This window comes from Chelonia mydas, chromosome 7 (assembly GCF_015237465.2).
Source record: "Chelonia mydas isolate rCheMyd1 chromosome 7, rCheMyd1.pri.v2, whole genome shotgun sequence".
Lineage (NCBI taxonomy): Eukaryota > Metazoa > Chordata > Testudines > Cheloniidae > Chelonia > Chelonia mydas.
Window position 1 is genome coordinate 5,272,270 of NC_057853.1, and position 21,764 is coordinate 5,294,033.

Below are 21,764 nucleotides of genomic sequence, written 5' to 3' on the forward strand. Positions count from 1 at the left end.
ATTGCTTCTTCATTAAGCCCAGTCAAGCCTCAATGCCAGGTCGCTCCTTGACCTCTTCCCTGAGATTGTCCACCAAGATACCAGTAGTGAGGATGGTTTACACTGGTATAAACGTCAGCCTAAGAGAAGTTGGACTCATACCAGTCCAGCATTATCATCCCCAGGAATATCTGCAATGGTGCAAGGGCTGCTGCCTTACCTTTATGACCCCACCCAAACAACTGCCGCTTTCTTGCGGAGATTGAGTGTTGTGGTGTTTGCACTGAAGAATATGCAGTCTACAGCTGTGTGGGCATCTCCTCTTCCTGTGGTTTTTCTGTCCCGATTGCTGCCTGTACTTTGGCTGCTCTCCTTGTTACTTAAGGGTTCTCTCTTAGTATTTTGTGTCTCGACATTAAATTCTCTGTTGTACCAGTAGCAGTGTTAAAACTATGAATTATTTTAACAATTGCGTAGTTTGGAATTTAGAGCAGAACTTGATGAGCCAGCACAATTTCAACAGCTTATAAATTCAAAGCTCTAAGCAGCATAAAGGGAAGGGACTGGAAGAAGGCTTGCAGTCAAGATTTAAAGCTCATGATAAGATGGCTGGCTTGAGGCAGAAAGTATTTTTTCCCTCTTTGCTGAATAACACAAAAGAACAAGGTGTGATTAATGATTTTTTGGTACTTGACATTGCAATAGGATGCTGACGGGATCAACTGCCAGGTCTCCTTTTGAGTGGTTCCTGATGGGATCTTTGACACATGCAGCCAATATTCTGATCAAGATTCATGCTCCCAGGTTCAGTGGTATCCATGAGTGTGACAATGTAGCACAACTCTCTCTATATGTATATATATATTTCTTTTCCATGCCATAAACTTCAGGTTTCAACTTTAAATTGGTGTTTTAATCCTAAATCTGCAAGTCACTCTGGAGTCGCTCTGAATCAGAGGTATGGGGAAGGATACATGCCGGTATACATTTACAGCTGCTTTTTTATATTGGTTGGCAAGAATATACCATTTTTGGGCCACAGTAAATGGTTTGGATGGTGCAGATGAGAGATTTGATTTTAACCCCCTTTGCGTCCATTAAATCCAAGTAGGTCCTTTTCAATGCACGTTGATTTTAATTCACTTTCCTGCCCCTAGCTCTGGATCAAGAGGGCAAACCTCAAAATAAATGTCTGTCCCCCTTCCCCCCCATCTCACCCCCCCCCTCCCCGAGTCCTCTTTGTAACCACAATGAACTGCTGCGTTCACCTACCCTCAGAGCAATTCCTCCTCCTACCACCCAGTCCTTTTGGTAGGATTTTTGGTGTCCAGACTCTTAGGGTACGTCTAGGCTGTTTAAAAAAAAAATTAAAAATTAAACAGCAAAACCAAACCTGTGGCAATGAGTCTCGGTGCTTGAGTCTACAAGCTGGAGTTTGCGAGGCTTGCGTTATCCTGCTAAAAATTGCCTTACTACTGTTTCAGCTCGGGCTCTGAACCCTTCCCCCCCCCTACCACACTGGGCTTCAGAGCCTGAGCTGGAACAGCTACCTGGCTATCTTTAGCACCATAGCTCAAGCCCAGATCTGTAGGTCCAGGCTCCGCGGCTCACTTCTGGGGTTTAGTTTGGCTTTGGTTTTTTTGCAGTATAGAAGTACCCAAAAGGGTTCTGTAAAATTGTATGCGATCCACTAGATTGTCGCCCAAACCTTCTCCAAGCGCCACCTAGAACAAAAGTGTGGTCACGTCTCAGATTGCCACTACTGTTTTGAATCTAGGGCTTGACTCTTTCACTGGTGTAAATCAGGAGTAACGCCACTCAAGTCAACTGAATCAGTCCCCCTAATGCTCACGCAACATGCTCATTTACAAATCCTTTTAAAGTGGATCCGTGAGGGTGTCTGTGTTTACATCTGGCATGCCAAGAATCTCTACCGCAGACTCCAGCTTACATAATATGTCGAAATTGGTTTTCTCATTAGCATTGCAAACTTCTGAAACAAGCTAGAGATTGATCAACTCTCTGCGATGTTTGCATATAGAAATGAATGGGGGAATGTTCCTTAAGAAAGATCCCATTTCCAACAGAAAGGCAAATGATTTCCAGTTGTAGCTCAGACTTAATTAATTTTAACGTCTTTGCAAAATTTAAATAAAAATCTAAACGGAAGTATGGAAATACATCCCACCATGATGAGAATCTGCTTTAATATTCTGCAGGCTCACAGGTTATTTGCACCAGCGATTCTCAGTGAACTAATACTTTCGCCCCATTATTTTCATGGCCGAGGCTGAGACATCAGCCCATTCTCTTAGCAGACTGCAGCCTCCTTTAACCCTCTGAGGCAAATGGCTCAGTGTTTGTATATATTTCAGGCATGGTATCTCAGACTTTCACGCAGTGGATCCAGAAAGTCAAGGAGATTGTGTGATAGTTTGACGTAATAGCCAAGCATCTACAATGTGCTAGGTATACACAGGCCAGGAACGAGGCAAGGGGTGTTATCCCAGTTGCATTGAAATCAGTGACAAAGCTCCCAGTGACTTTAAGAGGAGCATTTTTAGGTTTATGGTAACTGACCCAAGGAACCTACAACCAAAGGCTCCCCGTCCTGAAATGGGAGCTTCAGTGAGACTCTGCTTGGATGCTGGGGTCCATGCTAGCAGATTCCCTGGAAGCATTGTGGTCTAAATAAGGAACTTACAGTCCAAATAAACTTTCTCCTTCAAGAATTTCCCTGTGTACTACTGATCTGTATCTTGTGAAACAACCTAGAGCGGGGGAACCTCTCACCCCAGGGAAAACTGACACTGAGTTGGGATCATATTACAAGAATGGGTCTGAGCTTTTTCAGGGTTGAAGTTTCAAATATAATGGAATTTCATGGTTTTTTTTCCAGAGTTTAACTTAAAATGGGCAAGAGGAAGCCATTGTAAAATGCCTCCTTAACAGTATATGTGTGTGTGTGTGTTTTCTGGGGCATCTGTCCTGAACATAACATTATCTGGAGACAGGGCTGTCCCTGGGGGGGTGCAGGACCAGGGCAAATCAGCCTGTAACATTTTTATACAGGTGAAATCTGGTCACAGTGAACTTCAAGGGCAGCTGCTGGCCGCAGGTTAAATATTGATAACGCCCAGCTGTATAATTATAATGTTGTTATATTGTAGTTCTTTTTTATAATTAAAATGAAGTTCATATGATTAAAAAAAACCCTCACCAATCACAATTAGTGTCGCACCGCTTGCATTCTCAAATCCACCTTCCTGGACTTCCTTGCAGCAAACTCACTTCCCAGGTACCCATGGTCTCGCTACCCTCCGTGGATTTTTTAAAACTGTAATTACACATTTGCAACACTGAGAGTGCATGTCTCTGGAACTGGGTGGCTCTTGGAGAGCCTATATGTGCCCTAATGCTGGAGAACCAGGACCCTCCAGCATGGAGGAGGGGATCTAAGATCTATTTTCTCTGGTGGATGGGAGGGGGCTAGGAGGCAGAAAAGCAGATGGATGACCCTAGTCCTGGTGGGTGGTGGAGAGAACAGAGTTGTGGGACCCCAGGTCCTGGTACTGCGGGGAGGGGGACCCCAAGGCTGGAGAACTGAAAGGCAAGGAGGACCCTGAGGCAGGGGGGTGATAAGGGCTGGTGCTGGCCTGAAGGTGGCATTGAAGGACCCCACCCAGTGCCTGGATAGAGGAGAAAGGGCAGTGGAAGCGGGAGGTGTGGGGCACTGGAGGGACACCAGTGCTGGGCGACGGGCGAGGGATGATGGAGACTACTGGCTGGCACTCACCTGTGCTAGGGGCGAGGGGGCCCCCTGTGCTGGTAGAGGGTCCTTCCAGAAAAGGGAAGGGTCTGTCTGAGGTGGAAGGGCAGGGTCAGGGTCAGCCTGCCCTGGCACTAGTGGTTGGGGGGTGCTAGGACTCTGCGGTGTCAGGGAACGCCGGGAGCCAGCGGAGCAGGAGTGGGCTGGGGCCAGCTTGCTTGCTGGTGCAGCCGCAGAGACTGAGCCCGAGCCCAGGGGGCTGCGGGCAAGAAATAAATGCCCAGGCTGGTGAGTTCGGGGTGCAGATCCGACCCCTGCTGCCTGCACCAGCCCGCCCCCCCCGCTAGCCTCCTGGGCCACCCTGACCTCCCCGTGGCATTCCCCCCCAAAAGCATGGGGGGCCTCCAAAGCACGGGGCCCAGGGCAGTTACCCTAGTCTGTTATATGGGCGGGACAGCTCTGTCTGGAGAAGTCATGTAAAGAAAAGCATTCTCACAATATTTCCAGCTGAATTAGTCTTCGATGGGATATTGAGAAGGAATACAATGCCAACCACTAACTGGCAGGGGCTGGAAGGCCTTTCCCTAGAAACAGCTCATTCCATAATGGTCCACTCTGAGGTTTCTTATGCCTTTCCATGAAGCAACAGGAGTCTAGCTGTAAGATGGACCAAAGCATTTTAAAATGCAACCAGTTTTCATACTAGCAAGAAAACTGAGTTGTTCATGATCATCGTGGAAAAGAGCATGCACAAGCAAGAGATCTCAGCTGGGAGTTCAATTAACCCAAGAGACTGGGTATCCTCCAAAAGCCTTGAACAACTGTGTATGAGGCGGAGTGGCAGAGAGAGCTTCATAAATAGTAGTGGAAGGACATGGATTATTCCCCGTTCAGTTACAGTGGGGATTTTGGATGGTAACTTTTATGTGTTCCTGGGTCATCTTTTCACATCGTATTGAATATCCCTGTGTTGCACTTTATTACTGTGCTGTTCATATTGCAGGAAAGCCGCTTCATTTTCAGTCCATCTTGAATGCCATATACGATGCCATTTATGTATTGTCCTGTGTGCGTTCGTTAGTTGATACAGTGCATTGGCACTACGCCTCAGTGTGGTTACGTTCATACAAAATGGGTCATATAGAATTTCTACTTCCCTCTCTCTTTCCTGCCTTGCCATCTCTGAAACACAGAGAAGTGATAAAGCCCCAAACTCCTATGGGTGGAGGGGAAAGGAAAGAATTGTTCCCCAACACCCACTACTTTCATGTCCTAAAATGATCACTTGTCTAGTTAAGTAAGAATGCACTTTCTGCGTTTGCACTGTTTAGATCCTTGTCAAAACCTGTATTCACTCAGTATGTAATCCGTTGCTCCAGATTACAAAGCCGTTCAGTGTGCTGATTGAAGATGCAGTGGAATTTGAGTGCTCCCAAGTGCTGCAGATGACAGGAGTTGAGATTGCTGTTTTATCTGGATGCCTGGGGCTCCAATTACCACCCTACATCTCATTGGTCAAATACTTCACTTACCTTTTAAATACACCAAGCACTGGAGCTGCATTGTAAAGTCTCTCGCAAGAGAACTCTCTGCACACTCTATTTCCCATAAATAATAATGTCATTGGCCAACCTGGAAGCTCTGTACCTTCATGGGCCATGCTCGCCGAAAGGGCAACATCACAGACTGCAGCATCACTCACATGGAAGGGTCTGGTAGGCAAAATACCTACCTTACAACAAACTTTTGGGTATCCACTGTGTTTGGGGTTGACTTAAGATCAGGCCTGTGAGAGAGTGCATGGCTGGAGTAGCTTAAATCTAATCATCCAACTAGGGCAACCTCCTTCATTTTTGTCCTCTAGAATGTCCCAATAAAGAGAAGTCCTGCTTCTCTTCTCATTCCTACCAGTGTAAATCCAAACCCACCCTGGGAAGTTAGTGGGGTTATACTGATGTAAAATCAATGGCCAAAGTATGGTAGCTCAAATTCTGCTCTCAGTGTCGTCAGTAGTCGAGTTGTACTGGTGGAACACAACAGAATCTAGCCCAGTGCCTCCCCTGTGCTGGAACTTTCTCCTGTCCAGCTTTTGAAAGCAAATGGGTTTCAATCTAGCTTTGCAGACTTGTCGTCACACAGTTGACGTCTCTATGTGAAATATAACAATGCATCTCTTGTCCTCAAATAAAAGATTGTGTTTTCTTGTATTAATTTGCCTTGTTTTTCTGTAAAGTCACAGGAGCGTGTGTCAGCGTATGTTTATTGCAGTGTACAGTGAAGACTTCAAATACGAAGGTGCAGGGAGTGCTAGGCCCTTGTGCGAGATGGAGGAGAAGCATGCAGAAAGGGCCGTTCAGTATTGGGGTCGGTGCAAAATGCCACTGTTGTGATCTGGGAGCCCTTTACACCCACTATGCACTGGTAGAAATGACAACACAAGGTGAACGGTTGAAGAATCACCCCCACAGACTAAGCACTGAACCAAGTCCTTTGCCCAAAAAGACAAGATACACGGGCGCTTTATACTTAGCCTGTCAAAGGTTAACCAGCAAGGGATAAAATAAAATGCTCAGTGTAGCAAGTTCCACTGCTGTGGGCTGGTTTTCCTTTTGCCCCTTGTTTAACCGCGGAGAGGGAACAAATGTGAGGAATTGATGTTTAGGCCAAAGAATGGTGAGCTGTGGAGGGACAGAGCCCGGTGCTGCAAGGCATGGGGAACTACGGGTACGGCTACATTGCAATATAACGTGTGGCACCAGGTCTCAGAGCCTGGGTCAGTTGACTCAGGCTCATGGCTCAGGCTGCAGGGCTAAAGATAGCAGCGTAGACGTTCGGGCTTGGCTGGAGCCTGGGCCCTCAGACCCACCCTCATTGCAGGGTTTGGGACCCTGGGCTTCTGCCCAAGCCCAAATGTCTGCACTGCAATTTTCAGCTCCACAGCCCGAGCTCCAGTCAGCTGACCCGGGCCAGCCGCAGTTCTGTCATAGGTATTTTATTGCAGTGTAGATGTACATCGTGTTCCTCTTTCCAAGAGAATTCCATGGAAGTGCTATAAAAATCCCATGTATCCAATCTGTGAGCTGGTCTCTGTGTTTGTCAGATGTAATTAATATACAATCTTGCTATCTTTCCCCCTTTATCTGGTTGGCACAGGTACGGGATTAATATTTCAGGTTTTGGACGATGAATTGAATAGAACTTTTTCCTACTTTTCTTATACCAAAGAGAAGCTCTCAAGAAAAAATAAGTTCTATCAACCCTGTAACGTACTGGACACCTCAACACCCATTAAAGCCCAGGAGGATTGGAGGTGCTCAGCACTTTCACGACTGGGCTCCTCTATGTATTTAATGTACGCGAGAATCTGTGCAGATCGACAGAATATAGATCTGTCTAGATACGGTAAATATCCAAAGTGCCCCATTAACAACATCATGACTCCTACCAAGTGTTCTTTTTAAAATATCATTGATCTGAATCAACCTTTAGTCTTAGCACAAACCCAGTAGAGAAGAGAGAGAGCTTCTTTCCTATAGCATGTTCATAAAAAAAAAAAAAGCAATCCTGCATTTACTATGGTGAGTAATGAGCTACATTTTATAGCACACCATAGTGGTAACTACACCACAACAAAGCATTCTTCTTCCCACCAAGGGGAAAGTATTCAATTTCTTTACTTAGCCTGTGTGTAGTCATTGTCTAATAATATGACCATTTTGCCATCCCTCTGCAAATAAGGTTGAGGCTGCTGCCTGATTGGTATATCATCTCACTTTCTCTCAGCATTGATTTTCTTGCTCTCCTTATTTGCTTCATAAAAAGAGAGACAAGGAGCTGGTGCTCTCTCTACTGAGAAGCTTTTTGGGAGCCTTTATTTTTAGTATGAGACAACCTTTGCTTTATTTCAGGAGAGGGAAGTTGGATTATAAATCCTTTTGTAAATGTGTATGGTGATATTTGCTCCGGTAAGTTTATATAAATGTGTGTGTGTAACTGTACTGTTTTGGGGGGTGGTTAGATGATTTTGAAATCTCCAGTTATATCTGGTTTGGTTTCTTTTCATTCACATTCTGACCCCCACTGATCTGTGTTTCTCCTGAAATTCATGTACATGAAGATATTTCCATTTTATATTTTGCTTTTCATAGTGGGGAAAACTATGTTGGAAAACTTATTCTGCACTTCATTATAATGTAGAGGGAGTGAGGTTGTAATAGGGAAGGGATTGTGATTGAGCATTTTACTTTTGGCATTTCAAATCGAAGAGTCTTTAAAAAATAGTGCAGCTGTGCTTGAGGGTTTTTTTGGGTTTATTTTTTTAAATCATTAGGAACTGGTTAATACTGATTGAACTGAAGCATGTGGATACCAGACTGTACTTTTATGAATATGTAAGAAAAATATTGTTGATTAGCAAGGAGGTGTTGCTGATTTTACAAATGTATTAATGAAAACTAAGGTAATCTTTAAAGGAAAGAGCCAGACAGCTTTCTTCTTGCAGAGTGTAAGGTCATTACACAAGTTGGTATACTGTTGCTTTCCCGGCTCCAGCTTGTGAATAGCAATGATTGCCTCATTCCTTAGCATTCTGTCTTATTCATATACCTCCTTGCTCACCTGTAAATAAGAAGACATTGTCTTTTTATTTGTCTGTAAAGTGCCATGTACTTGGATGGGGCAATATAAACAGTGATGATGCCCATGTACCTAAGCAAAATAAAAAAATGTTCACCATTATTGGATTGATGAGGTTGCATGGTAAACGTCTGAATTTGTAGCATTAAATTAATTCATGCATTGGTCCCATGACTCTTTCATATTAGAATTAGCTAAATATGAGTCATTCTTCATTTGATGCTTAGTGTCCCAAAAGTCTTGAAAAAGTCCTGATAATTGTTATACAGCTACAGATTGATTGCTGTCATAAGAACATGTATGAAGAAATACATGCTTGTAATATCAAAATATTAGTTCTGGTATAAGCTCATTACTATCATGATATCAGTCATAGGGAGGGATTCTGGTAATGGAAATGAAAGCAGAGTTTGATAGGATGTCAGATAATCATAGGTGAGGTTATATATTTGTAGTGAAAGTTTAAGATACTGTGTCTATTAGTCTCAGGTGAGCTCTTTCAGAAAAGAAATTCAATTAGGCAATAAATGCTTTGCAATCTCAGAATCTGCTTTTGAAGCTATTTAAACGTTTTTCAGGATGAATTTGTTACTCATTCCTTCTTCCCCTGTATACGCAGAAATCAATATTCATTTCCGAAGGTTGCCACTGTGCCACTTGCACTCAGAGCTGTAGGGTTTGCTATTGATTTGGAATAATGCAATTGTAAGGACACATTCCTTTACATTTAACAAGAGAAATGATGTCGTGTATAGGACACTGAAAAATACAAGCAAAAGCTGGGCAAACCCAATCAGATTTGATTCCTTTTGAAAATGATCCAATGTATACCATTCTTAGTCACTTTTGAATATTTAGCCTGTTAGCAATTTATAAATACTGTGTACGTTTATACCTGCTGCCCGTTTTCCCATAACTGCACTCTTTCTGTACAAGAAGACTCATTTCTTAAGGTTGTAGAAGATGGTGTATATCAAAATAAATATCCAGTCACTTTTTTCAGAATCGTTGTTTCTTCTGCTAGGGAGGGGTCAGTAGCACAAATCATGTACAAGCTGCAGAAAGCCAGGTGAACCAAAAAGGTAATATTCAAAGAGGACATTGGGTGGCAATCGGGGGGGAAAAGTCTTGGTGATGTGAAACATCAGACATGGTTGGCACTTTGAATACCCTCAGAAGCAAGGATATCTAGAGCTTAGGATCAAATGTCTAATATTTAATCACAGTGGGGGTTCTCGGCTTATCCTTTCCTTTGAATATAAGGCTCATGAAACACACCCGATTGAGAGCCCTGTTCTCTGAGGATCTCTGTACAAAGAACAGCAGTAGCAGGGGTAGCATTAGAGTAAGCTCCATGAATTCTGTGCAGCCCTGTCCTCCAGGGATATATATGGGGTCAAAAGATAATTAATTCCTTTTCAGCCACTGGCTACTCTATCAAGTGAAAGTCACGAGAATTTATGTACAGAAAAGCTCTCTGGGTTGGTTTTCATGGCTCTCACTGAGTCCTTTACAGCTGGCTACTAAGCCACCTGGGTTTCCAAGGGCTGGGGTTCAAAAGACGTGGTCCAACGCATCGTTTTTTAAGTCTGTGAAGCCGTGCTAAATGAGTGTTTCTATAAGATATGTGGCATATCCTGAATAATGAAGGAGTGGAGTCCTATAGAGGTATTATTGGCCCGCTTTGAGACGGCTTGCACAGCTCGCTCATGGCTTGGTCAGTCACCACATTCTTTACCGTCCCAAATTCATCCTTTAAAACCTGTATAGCACTCCACACCATCATGTACTTGCTCACACATGCTTCTGGCGATCTGTAGCATTATAGAGAGAGATATGGCTATATAGACATATATGTATAATGATGGGTGTGCATACATAACCATATGTGTGTGTATCCATTCTTCCAGCACAGTGGCTGATTTTAATGAGATTGTATAGTTTTGCTAACGGCTCAGCCGCTTTGCTCTTCCCTTCCTTCGGCGCTCTTGGATATATAATATCCAGTGCTAGTGACTTGTTGCTCAGCCTTTAATTTATCTGTGTGGTCCAGCACATTTCACTCTTGTCCCTGTAATCTCTGACAGTGCTTCATCTTTATCTACTGGCAAACAGTTGAGGGGGGCTGGGTCTGCTTCCTGCTAATCTATCCCCACTGTGAATGCTTCTCATTTTTCAAACTTCTAAGTGGTTTTTAGCAGCTGCCAGGAAAAATATTACTTTCTTTCCCCCAAAATTCCCCTGAGCTGAAGTGCAGATCAGGATTCAGTCCTAGATAAGGGCCATCTTAACAGCTCAATACTTCAGTCCATCCAAAATATAAATGTGAAGTTTATGTCACTGGGATTGTGAGAGTCACGCTTTCTCTCACTGATTGCATGGGGGAGGAGGGGAAGTATTTGGGCAATTTGTGGAGGTTTCTAAAGTTTTAGTTAGGTTTTTCTGTTCCCCTGATGCCTGTCCAGCTGACTGCGTGGTAACTAAAGGAGCCTGGTGAGATGCAAATAATACCAATAGCAAAATATTCAACTCTACAATTCCTCAGATAATTGTTGCCTACAATATGAGGCATACACAGCAGGCAGGGCCTTATCCTGGAAACATTTAGGTAGGTGAGTGATGTGACTCTTGTCCATTAGTCCCATTGAAATTGGTAGTATTTCTGTATTGAGTAAGTTATTTACGTGCATAAGTGTTTGGAGGATTGGGCCCTTAGGCCCCAATCCTGCATGGATTCCACATGAACAGACCGTGTGCCCCCATGGAGTTCTTATTACAGGATCAAGGCCTTGGATTGGGACCTCAGGTTGGGACATTTGTATGTTTGTTCGGCACCCAGCACAACAGAGCCCCGATCTCTGATGGGGCCCTCTAATTGCTTCCACAACACAAATAATAAATGTTGTGTGCAATTAAGGTTTCATGGGCTCCTGTATGGGATCAGGAGCATAATTCACTCCTGGCTCCATTAGTCCTGAGTAATGCAGCTGTCAAGGAAGCATGCAGATAAAACGTTTATCTGGCAACACCCCATCATGTGCATTCTCACCCCAGCCATACACGACACACACACTCTATAGACAGCCTGGGGAAGACGGTGGCAACTATCTCCTGCCCCATATGTTGGTGGGAGGTGGAGTAGCATTGGCCCTGCAGGAGCTCCCCTGTGTTGTGTGTATGATATACACACATATGGTGTGTATACACATACCTACCTAGACTAGTGAAACTGTTCAATACTTCCTTATTTTTGTACATTGTTTTCATGTTTTGTTTCGATTTTCTTTCTAACACCCACTTGACTTTCATTTGCAAAGGTGGACAGTGCGCGTCCCATGGGGTGGAATTCAGTCCTTAAGTCCCTCCTGAACTCCTCTTGACTTCAATAAGTGGGAGTGAAGGATTGGGCCCACAGAGATTTCAGGGTGCTATAAAAGTCCTCTCCCTTCTGTGTTCCCCTCTCATCACGTTCAACTTCCCAGTTTTGTCGAAGGCCTGAGACATCGTTGAAGCTTGGTATATTTATCAGGTGAGTTAATTTTAAAATGAACACAACTGTCAATAACCTTCCCAAGCACTTTGGCATAAACATAGCTGATGCACTGCAATACACTCACAAGCCTTTAACATCTGGGCACCAACAACTCATTAACTGACTGATTTCATATGAGGGAGTTGGAAGATTAGGGTAAAAAGGTGATCACACTTGCGTAGAGTTGGTGTGTAGGAAAGATCCTTGTTAGCATCAATGGGAGTTTCACCTGAGTGTTGAATAATACTGTCAGTATATACATTTTGTGCCCAGATCCTGGGGTTCTGGCTTTTATGCACCCAGTCCAGCTGGGTGGCTTTAACCCTCTCTGTGCTTCCTGACCATGGGACCATCAGGCTAGGTACTCCGCCTTAGATAGATAACTCAACCTCCTGTTGTGGCATTAACAAACCAGAAACTGATGGAAGAAAAACCACGTATTTGCACATTTCACTTAAAATGGGTCAATTTCATAGTAATATCTTTTAGTATGTACAGTGCCTAGAACAATAGGTCCCTGATCAGGGCCTCTAGATGGTACCATAAGGCAAATAATAAGTGCTAATAAGTGTCTCACTGGCTATCATCTTCTCTTAGTGAGAACCACTGTAATTAGCTTTTCTCTGTTTCTGAATTTACAGCATGCTCAATTGCAGAGAAGCCCATATTGACACATTATTGGTTTTAAACAAGTTCTTGCTCTTTCCCATATCTGGCAAGAGTTGAAGCATATCGGGAAGCAGCAAAGAAAATGCACGACTGTTAGCAGTAAGAATAAATAAAAGGAAGTCTGATTATTTGAGATTGCAAATATTTCAAAACAGAAAGTAAAAATGATAATAGAATTAGGGAGAATTCAAGTGAGGGTGGGAGGTTTGCCATATTTCCTGTGTTCACAAGCTACTGTAGCTGCAGGATTTTTCTTCCTCCCCCAACTTTAAATATTAAACCTGAATAAAAATCTGTGGAAAGAGAAAGAGACCAAGAAGATGTGTTAGGAGAAAAGTCGTGAGGATGAAGCTGTGGAGGATATAGGGGTGACGTAAGCAGGCAGTATATAAAGCCTCAAAAGCAGGGGATAAAAGGAACTTTTCCAATTTTTAAGAACCCCATTATTCTTAGTATCATTCTGCTTAAAAATTAGTCAAGTTTTGAGCTTTACAAGGCAATATTGAGAGTGAAAAGAATGAAAATCTCTTTGCAGAGTGGATGAAGGAGGGGCTGAGATATACAGGAGGAAAAAAGTTTTAATTTTGCAAAATTTTCTTTGCTTGAAACATATTCTCATCACTGAATTTGGTCTGCTGGTTAGATCATTAGCATCCCTGGGCTGGGCCAGGTACCGACAAAGAGTGCAATGTGAACACTGATCCATGACCCCCAAAGGGGCCATGATAAAAATATACAGAATGCTGAATGGTTTAAAGGAAGTAGCTCAAGACTCTCTCTCTTCACCCAAGAACAAGGGGACAGTCAATGAAATGGAAAGGTGGCAAAATCAAAAAAAAAAAAGCCAGACAAATATAAATTTGAAATAAGGCACAAAATTTTAACTACCACGGGAATTGGTGGATTCTCCGTCTCTTGATATCTTCAGATCAAGACCAGATGCCTTCCGGGAAGATGTGCTTTAGCCAAAACTCAAGTTATTGGGCTCAATATTGGAGTAAATGAGTGAAATTCAATGGCCTGTGATATACAGGAGGTCAGACAGATGATCTGGTGGTCCCTTCTGATCTTAAACTCTGTGAAAACTGCTAAAAGGGAAGGGTTCTTTTCACATATGCAGAATTAACCTCTGGAAATCATTGCCGGAAATCAGTGCTTTTGGGGCTTCAAAAATGATAAGAGCAATGAAATATGGCTGAAATAGGTTCCCCTAATTGAAGGTATTAATAATGGTGCACTGAGTTGCTGTCTCAAGCCTCAAGCTTCACCTCCCAGTTGCTCTGTTTTATGGGTATACAAAGCCAGGAGTCAGGGAAGCTTTGCCTGTAAAATCTAGAGAACACTCCCAAACTCTGGCACTCCTGTGCTTGGTGCCAGCATGATGGGAGGGCTGGAGTCACATTCCATGAACGTGCTTAACATGTTCTACTGATGATTCTCAGTGTCAGGGGAGGGGAAGAAATCATGCAACCGGCATGCGCTAGATACTTCTGTGTCATGACCAATGTGCAGCTGGTGGAATACAAGGGTATTACAAGCATACCCAGATTGCTGTTGTGGGGCTAGTCACTATCCCTGCAATGACTGTGTAGGACACCAGCACCCAGCCACCCGCTTTTGGCTTTGGTCCTGTGTGCTGCAGAGAGAGGGGGCCTTTGATCCCCACTTTGGGCAACCTCTTGAGGAAGGTTTTAAAAGACTTAGGCCCAGATTTTCACTTTGCACAGCTCGGGCCATTGCTGGCCAGCAGGGAGTTCCCATGGTGCAGGGTTTGTTCTGTGCTAAGCACAGTATGGATCCAGAGGAGAATCCAAGCCTTTATAGCGTGTTAATGTTGTTGTGAGTGGCTTCAGGTGCCTGTATTTTATTAGCAGGTTTCAATTCTGTCCTTCCCTGCATCCAGCACAGGGCTGTTGTGAATATTGACCCTGCAGCTCAGCTGACCTGGCGGGGCAGGACAAGTGCCATGTTCTAGAGTCAGAACGGAGAGGTGCTCCTTATGTCATGGGAACGCCAGTGCAGAATGGACACCCCCAGAGCGCTCTCCATGATATACGTGTGTCCACTAACCGATGGAGTTAATAATACCAGGCCACGGGTAGACACACATGCCACGCTCTGCTGCTGAGTTTCTGTGCGCGGCCTGTGCCCTGCAAAATTGTTTCCATTTTGATTGAGCTGGTTGCGGAGATTTTGCCAAAGGCAAAAAACAAAATAGCACTTCACTCTTTGCCCTTTCCCCCTCTCTCTGCGTCCTTCGCCAGCACACGCAGCCATTCCTGTCAGTGGGATAATCTACCCATTCTGGTTTAACCTGTTCATTCCTTATTTTCAACTGGATCAGAGAGCTCAGCTACACCCAGCCTGTCTGTGACCGAGATGGTCACATGGCTTCCACCTGGCCCCCCAGACTACCTGGGGCTAGGTTCAACTCTCCAGAGTTAAGGGAAATGGCCATATCCCAGGCAACTTTCTGGACTCTGCCATGTCGCTGCCCGTGAGCAGCCAGCCTTAGAACAGACAGAACAAAGACATATGCAGATTTGCTGAGATGCTCCCAGGCCTGGTGCACTGCTGAGCTGTGGTCTCACTTGGAATCAAGCTGATCTTGAGTGAATGCAAGGTTCAAGTTGGTTGTTTTGCACCCCTCTAGGTTTAACCTCTCTGGCTTAATAATGGGCATGGTGGCGATAATCTTACAGTGAGCACCATTCAAACCAGCCACATGGGGAGATCCATTCATGAGGGTGGTCTGCGCGGCAGGCCTAGTTTTGAGTTGAATTTCGGATTGGAGAGGAACACTTTGTCCTGAGAGGTGTTCTTCTGTAGAGAGCTGAAGGGACATCAGGGAGTGATGAAACCCTTCTCACAAAGATCTAGGGTGCCGGAAAAGGGGTCAATGAGTTAGACCCATTGTGGTCACTGTGTGGGGGAGCACTGGGTCCTGCTGTTTGAAATTCTTAACCCTTATTTGAAAATAGAAGTCCTCCAAATAATGGAGGCATCTGCTTATTTGGCTTTGTACTTGGGGTTTGCTTCAGGGTATTTATTCATTTGCAATCATATCCTTTTTCCGCACATACGACATCCGCTGACATCAATGGGATATCCATTGTTGGCAGCACATTGTCCTTGAGGAGCAATGAACTTGGCTATCAGTTCAGGCAAGAAGAGTATTCTGTTACTCCCTCACTGCCCTTGGACACTTGAAATAACTTCATTGACTGTTCCCAGTCTGGTCTCAGACAGTCAGGGCAGTCCCGTGCTTCTCGTGTTATTCAGCCTTAGGGTGGAATTCAGCTGATCATAATCATCTGCTAGAGAACCGCTCTAATTATAGTGGTGTGGGAGTAGTTAGGGTTGCATCACGACATCTGTTTAAGGTCAACTTTTATAAGTCCTCTAATAAAATCAACATTCTTAGTTGGAGTTCTTTGAAATTTTGGTGTGCCTCAGGAAGACTCAGGGTAGGGTTAGTGACCCAAATTTGGAGTCATTTGACTGAAGGGTTCTGGAGATAACGATTTTTAAAAAAATGGTTCTAGTGGTCTTCCCCTCCCCCATTGAGCTAGAGATCAAACTACTTATGAGCTGTGGGACAAACTGGTCTGAGACTGAGTTTTACCCAAGGTAGTGCATGGCACTCACTAAATCTTTGGGGAACCCAAACTGAACACGACATTTAACAAACTGTACCTTTTTACACTGTGTATTTGCCAATACAGAGAATTGGCGAGAGGGCTTCCATTCCTCCCATTTTATATGCTTTAAACTAAAGCTTGACTCTTAAGTGCTCTAAAATCTGAACGGTTAATTGGATTGCTTTGAAATTTGGAGTATGTCATGGAGGTATGGGGTAGTGTTAATGGTCCAAATGTGGGTCATTTGACCCAGGATTTCTGAGTTATAGCGCCCCCCGCCCCCAGTTTACTTCTGCTGCCTGAGACTGTCTATCCTAAAAGGCTGCAACCTGTGTCATTGTAGCACGTCAATGTAGACACTCACTGCAAACAATGAGAGGGTTTCTCCTGTCACTGTAGTTAATCCACCTCCCCAGGAGGGGGTAGCTAGGTTGACAGAAGAATTATTTTGGTATCCTAGTGCTGTCCCACTGGGGGGAGTTAGATCTATATTGCTACGTCTCTCGGGGGTGTGGATTTTTCACACCCCTGAGCATCATAGCTGGGTTCATCTAATTTTCTAGTGTAGACCAGCCCTTATACTGTTAAAAGAGAGGTACCAATGACTGGATGAATCACAGACCACTTGATTGTTGTAAACTCACCCTCCCGTTAACATCTAAAGGGTGTTCTATTTTGGAAATTTACATCAGCGTAGCTACACCCAAAATCCACACCCTTTAGAGACATAGTTGTGCCAGCCTAATCCCTGGTGTAGACAGCACTAGATTGATGGACGAATCAATTGATGGAAGAATGATCTAGCCACTGCCTCTTGCGGGGATGGATTAACTTTGGCAATGGGAGAACCCCTCCTGTCCTTGTAGTGAGAGGCTACGCTGAAGTGCTACAGCGGTGCAGCTGTACTGCTGTAGCATCTTGAGTGTGGACATAGCCTACGGGCAAGTTAATCATAAGTCCCCACCTGACAAGACAAAAGATGTTTTGAACTGAGTAACTGGAAGTTGCTACAATTTATGAGTTATGGGTGGCAATTTTAGGTTGGGGGGGGAATATAATCAAAGTATTTTGGGGGGGGGGAACTAGTCATGTGAATGCTTCCTGGGAAGAGAGGAGTAATAGGGGGTGGAGCAGTGGGGGAACATAGGGAGAGGGATGTGGGTTGTATGAGGAGTGCACTAGGCTCAGAGGCCTCCTGCTGGAGGCTTCAGGATCCTGCCAGACCCATCCCAGGAAAGGAGCAGTGACGCTAAGTCCTTCAGGCTACCTAGAGAGACTGCCCAGGAAGCAGCCAATCTGGGGGTGCTGCAAGGGACTAACCAATCAGAGGGTTGCAGGTTAATATAAAAGGAATAATAGAATAATAGAAGATTAGAGTTGGAAGAGACCTCAGGAGGTCATCTACTCCAACCCCCTGCTCAAAGCAGGACCAACCCCAACTAAATCATCCCAGCTGGGGCTTTGTCAAGCCGGGCCTTAACAAAAGGAGCCGCAGTGCAGACCAGACTCAGTTGCTGGAGTTAAAGGAGTGCAGTTGGTGCTCCTGGCTGGCCAAAGGGAACTGCAGAACCATGGACAGCTCAGTGCTGGCAAGGACCAGGGGAGTGAGAGAGAGCTCCTGGCTAGCTTCTGGGCCTGAACACAGAAGAGCCCCAAGGTAAGGGTGAAGCACTGTTGAAGGCTGGGGCTGTGGGGAAGTGGCCCAGGGGAAACTGAAAGCACTTTAGTTAAAGGGACATGGCAGCAGGTACTGCTACTGTTAGTGTCCCTGGGCTGGGACCCAGAGTAGTGGGCGGACCTGCTTACCCCCATAAGCCACTGGGGAAGTGACCCACAACTGGACAGTGATAAACCTGCAGAAGGGAATCTGAACTGATAAGAAGCCCAGATGGACCCAGAACAGACCAGAGTTGATGAACAGTCTCCAGGGAGGAAGCCCTAGGGGCCTGGCCCCTTACCGCATGGCCCCCTACCAGGGCAAGGACCACTTAAAGACATTGTTGGACTAATACCCTGAAAGGGGTCTGTTTTGAATTATGTTCTGTACAGACTGTGAGTGACTTGGCCGGAGGGCTGAGTCCCTAGAAACTGCCAGAATGTGTCACCATAAACTGAGAGAAGTGCAGACACACCCGACCAGAAGGGGGCACTCATGAGAGGTGGGTGCCATGCCATTACAGACTGCAGTGAGGTGAGGAAGGTAGTTGGGATGGGTGGTAAGGGAGAGGTTGGGTGGTCGGATGAGGGAGGTGCAGAGTATCCCACAGCTCTGCCAGGGCACCCCAATCTGCCTGCACCCCCCAGAGTTCTTTTGGGGTGGAGGTGTGGAATTAGATGTGTGAATGCTTTCTGGGAGGGGAGGGATAATTAGAGGGTGGCAAGATAGCAAAACACTCCATGAACGCAGGGTTAAGATTGCTTTGGTGCTATGTTGTCCTCTTGTAGAATAAAACTCAAACTTCTGAAAACCAGGAAATGAGATTTAAGATTTCACAGGCAACCTTAACTCTGCCCTCTTTCAGCAGTGCCCCAGCACGCCTTGTTAACATGCATACCTTTACTCAGTCAGCCCTGCAGCTATCGTAAGACTCATGAAAACATTGCAGAGTTGGGGACTCCGGTCTGTCACTGGAGGATGAGTATCACTTGGCAAATTCAGACTGGAAACCCGGTGTAAATTTCTAATTGTGAGAGTAATTAACTGTAGGAACAATTGACCAAAGATCAGGGTGGATTTTCCATCACTGACCTATGTGACAGGGTCAGGCCAGATGGCTACAGGAGAGTGTTAGAAGGCAGATATATTAGTCCCAGATTAATCAGGTCCATTTTCCCTGGGTAAGGTAACAGGGGCAGTTCCAGAACAAGAAGGGACTTGCTGGAACAAATTCAGGCAGGTAGGCTAATTAGGACACCTGGAGCCAATTAAGAAGCTGCTAGAATCAATTAGGGCAGGCTGGCTAATCAGGGCATCTGAGTTTAAAAAGGACCTCACTTCAGTTTGTGGCGTGCATGCGAGGAGCTAGAGGCACTAGGAGCTGAGAGTGAGATGGCGTACTACTGGAGGACTGAGGAGTACAAGCATTATCAGACAGCAGGAGGAAGGTCCTATGGTGAGGATAAAGAACGTGTTGGGAGGAGGCCATGGGAAAGTAGCCCAGAGAGTTGTAGCTGTCGCACAGCTGTTCCAGGAGGCACTCTAGACAGCTGCAGTCCACAGGAGCCTGGGCTGGAAACCGGAGTAGAGGGCAGGCCCGGGTTCCCCCCAAATCCTCCCAACTCCTGGTCAGACACAGGAGGAGTTGACCTGAACTGTGGGTTCCACCAGAGGGGAAGGTCTCTGGGCTGTTCCCTGACCCACATGGTGGATCAGCAGAGACTGCGGAGATTGTTCTCCTTCCTTTTTCCCAGGCTGGCCAGTGATGAGGTTAGCTGAGTGAACAGCAGGTTTGAGCCATTAGCAAAAGTGGCCAAACTGAGGACTGCCGTGAATCTCTGAGGTGAGCAAATCCGCCAATAAGCGCAGGACCCACCAAGGCAAAGGAAGAACCTTGTCACAACATATTTTAAATTGAGGTTGGATGCTTTTCTAAAAGTTCTAGGAATTAATTTGAGGAAGTTTTCTGGCCTGTGATACACTGGAGGTCATGCTAGATGATCACAATTGTCCCTTCTCACCTTGGAATCTATGAATCTTGGCAGATATGTCTTAGGGCTATTTGGAAGTCCAATTGTTTTAATGATTGTAGATCATTTTGAGATCTTCAGATGAAAGGGGCTGTACCTACAGTACCATTTTATTAACACAAAGCTATTTACGCAGAGGTCATGTTCTGCATTTTAATCTAGTTCTAGATTCCTTGACCCCATATATGTAATCTACATACATTGTCGTAAGCTTTCTTGATAAAAGAAAAAAATGTCAAATGATACATTTCTTGATAAATGGGGGAAAAATGGAAAAAAGCAAACACCACCAAGCCACTAAGCTGTCCGACTCAGTAATGCTAACAGCTAAAAGGAAGATATTAATGGCTTCTAATATGCCCTGCCATGGTGGTCTGTCAGGACAATAATGAGGTTAATTCCCTCTCACTCATCCAGAAATATCTTTGCTGAAGTATAATTTAAGGTGCCAATAAGCAATAATTAGATCATAAATAATGCACTGTGATTGAAGGACAGTGGCCTTTCCTGTAATCATAACTTTTTAGTCCATTGGGACTCTGGGAGTTTTTTTCTTTCTTTCGCCCATGCTATGTCTTGTAGTCATCAGAGATTAGTAGGGTTGCATTTTCTAGTTAGTGTAACACTGCCCATCATTTCTGTTCTGTACATTTGCTGGTATCAAATTTTAACAAAACTACAAGATAATGCTGGGCGAGATGAAAAGAAGCTAATGGAGAGAACAAAGAAAAATAGATAATGAAGTGATTCTAGCACCCATCAGTTTCCATTCCCTGGGGACATTATCTGCCTACCGGACTTTCCAAAAGCACAGCTGTATAACACTAATGAAACCCACACTGTTGCTGTATTCCCAAAGCTTGGTAGAGCAGCTGTGCTCTCAACCCCCCACACTGATCAGATGCCCAAACTGGGAAGTACCTGCATAACTTCCTATCTTCAAGTGCAGATGCCAGTTTGTGCACAAAAATGTAGGGTTTGGTGCATGGAACTGGCATGCACTCATTTCCGCAGGTGCAACTGCTGCAACCATGTTTTGGAAACCTGGCTCTAGATATGGGAAAAAGCTGACAGGGCCTGTAGTGAGTCTAACAGTATTTAGCGCTCTCCTTCCTGGATATTCACCTAGTGCCTTAGTTAGCCTATTTTGTGTCCGTTCCCAGTAATGGAGTTTCCAGAATTGTTCTTGGTAGACATAGTCACATTCTTAAGATGAGAACAAGAAAATATTTTATTCCATTCTACATTGCCAGATAAGGTTTGTGAGCAATTTGATACCATTACTCCTCATCCTTTCTTGTGGCATCCTGAACAGTGCTTTATGCCTCTCCAACGTTTACAACTTTCAGATATTTACAAACTGCTGTCACATCCAGCTGCCATCCACGGGATTTGGATTTATGCAAGAAGGACATGGATATATTTGGTTTTTATTCAGCCCTTAGCGTTGTGCTAGCCATCCACAATCATGATATTTTACCTTTCTATCGTACTTTTCATTCCAAAGCACCCAGGGAGTTTGACAAGTGGTGGATTCAATTCTGCCATAATCTGAGATCCCTACGAACACCCCAGAAGGAGAAAACACTGCACACTAGAAGTAACTTGGATCCAATGCAGATTTCCATTTGCAGTTCTGGTCCAGGAGGGCTCCAGGAGGTTTGTGACTGGCTGGGAGTGGCCTAGGAGACGATCTTTCCCTTTGCATTTGCTGCATGGGAGGCTAATATCTCGTGCTCAGGCTAATGTACAAGCAGAAGGATGGTGCTACCAATTCAGAGGCCTTTTGGATGCCTACGTGGACAGTTTAAAATAGCGAACGCGCAGGCAGAATGCAGCAGCCATTCATCAG

At 44.7% G+C, this 21,764-nt stretch overlaps 1 protein-coding gene across 3 annotated transcripts in view; it reads left to right on the plus strand.

Moving 5' to 3' along the window:
* SYNPR (synaptoporin) overlaps positions 1-21,764 on the plus strand; it is a 175,261-nt gene that overhangs the window by 89,906 nt on the left and 63,591 nt on the right. The window contains exon 1 of one of the 3 annotated variants that reach the window (XM_037905527.2): positions 7,346-7,713. The exons of the other annotated variants lie outside the window; for them this stretch is intronic. Within the exon in view, the coding sequence (XP_037761455.1) occupies positions 7,690-7,713 (24 nt within the window). The 5' untranslated portion in view covers positions 7,346-7,689. Of the gene's footprint in view, positions 1-7,345; positions 7,714-21,764 lie in introns of those variants that run through there. 3 annotated transcript variants of the gene reach the window in all.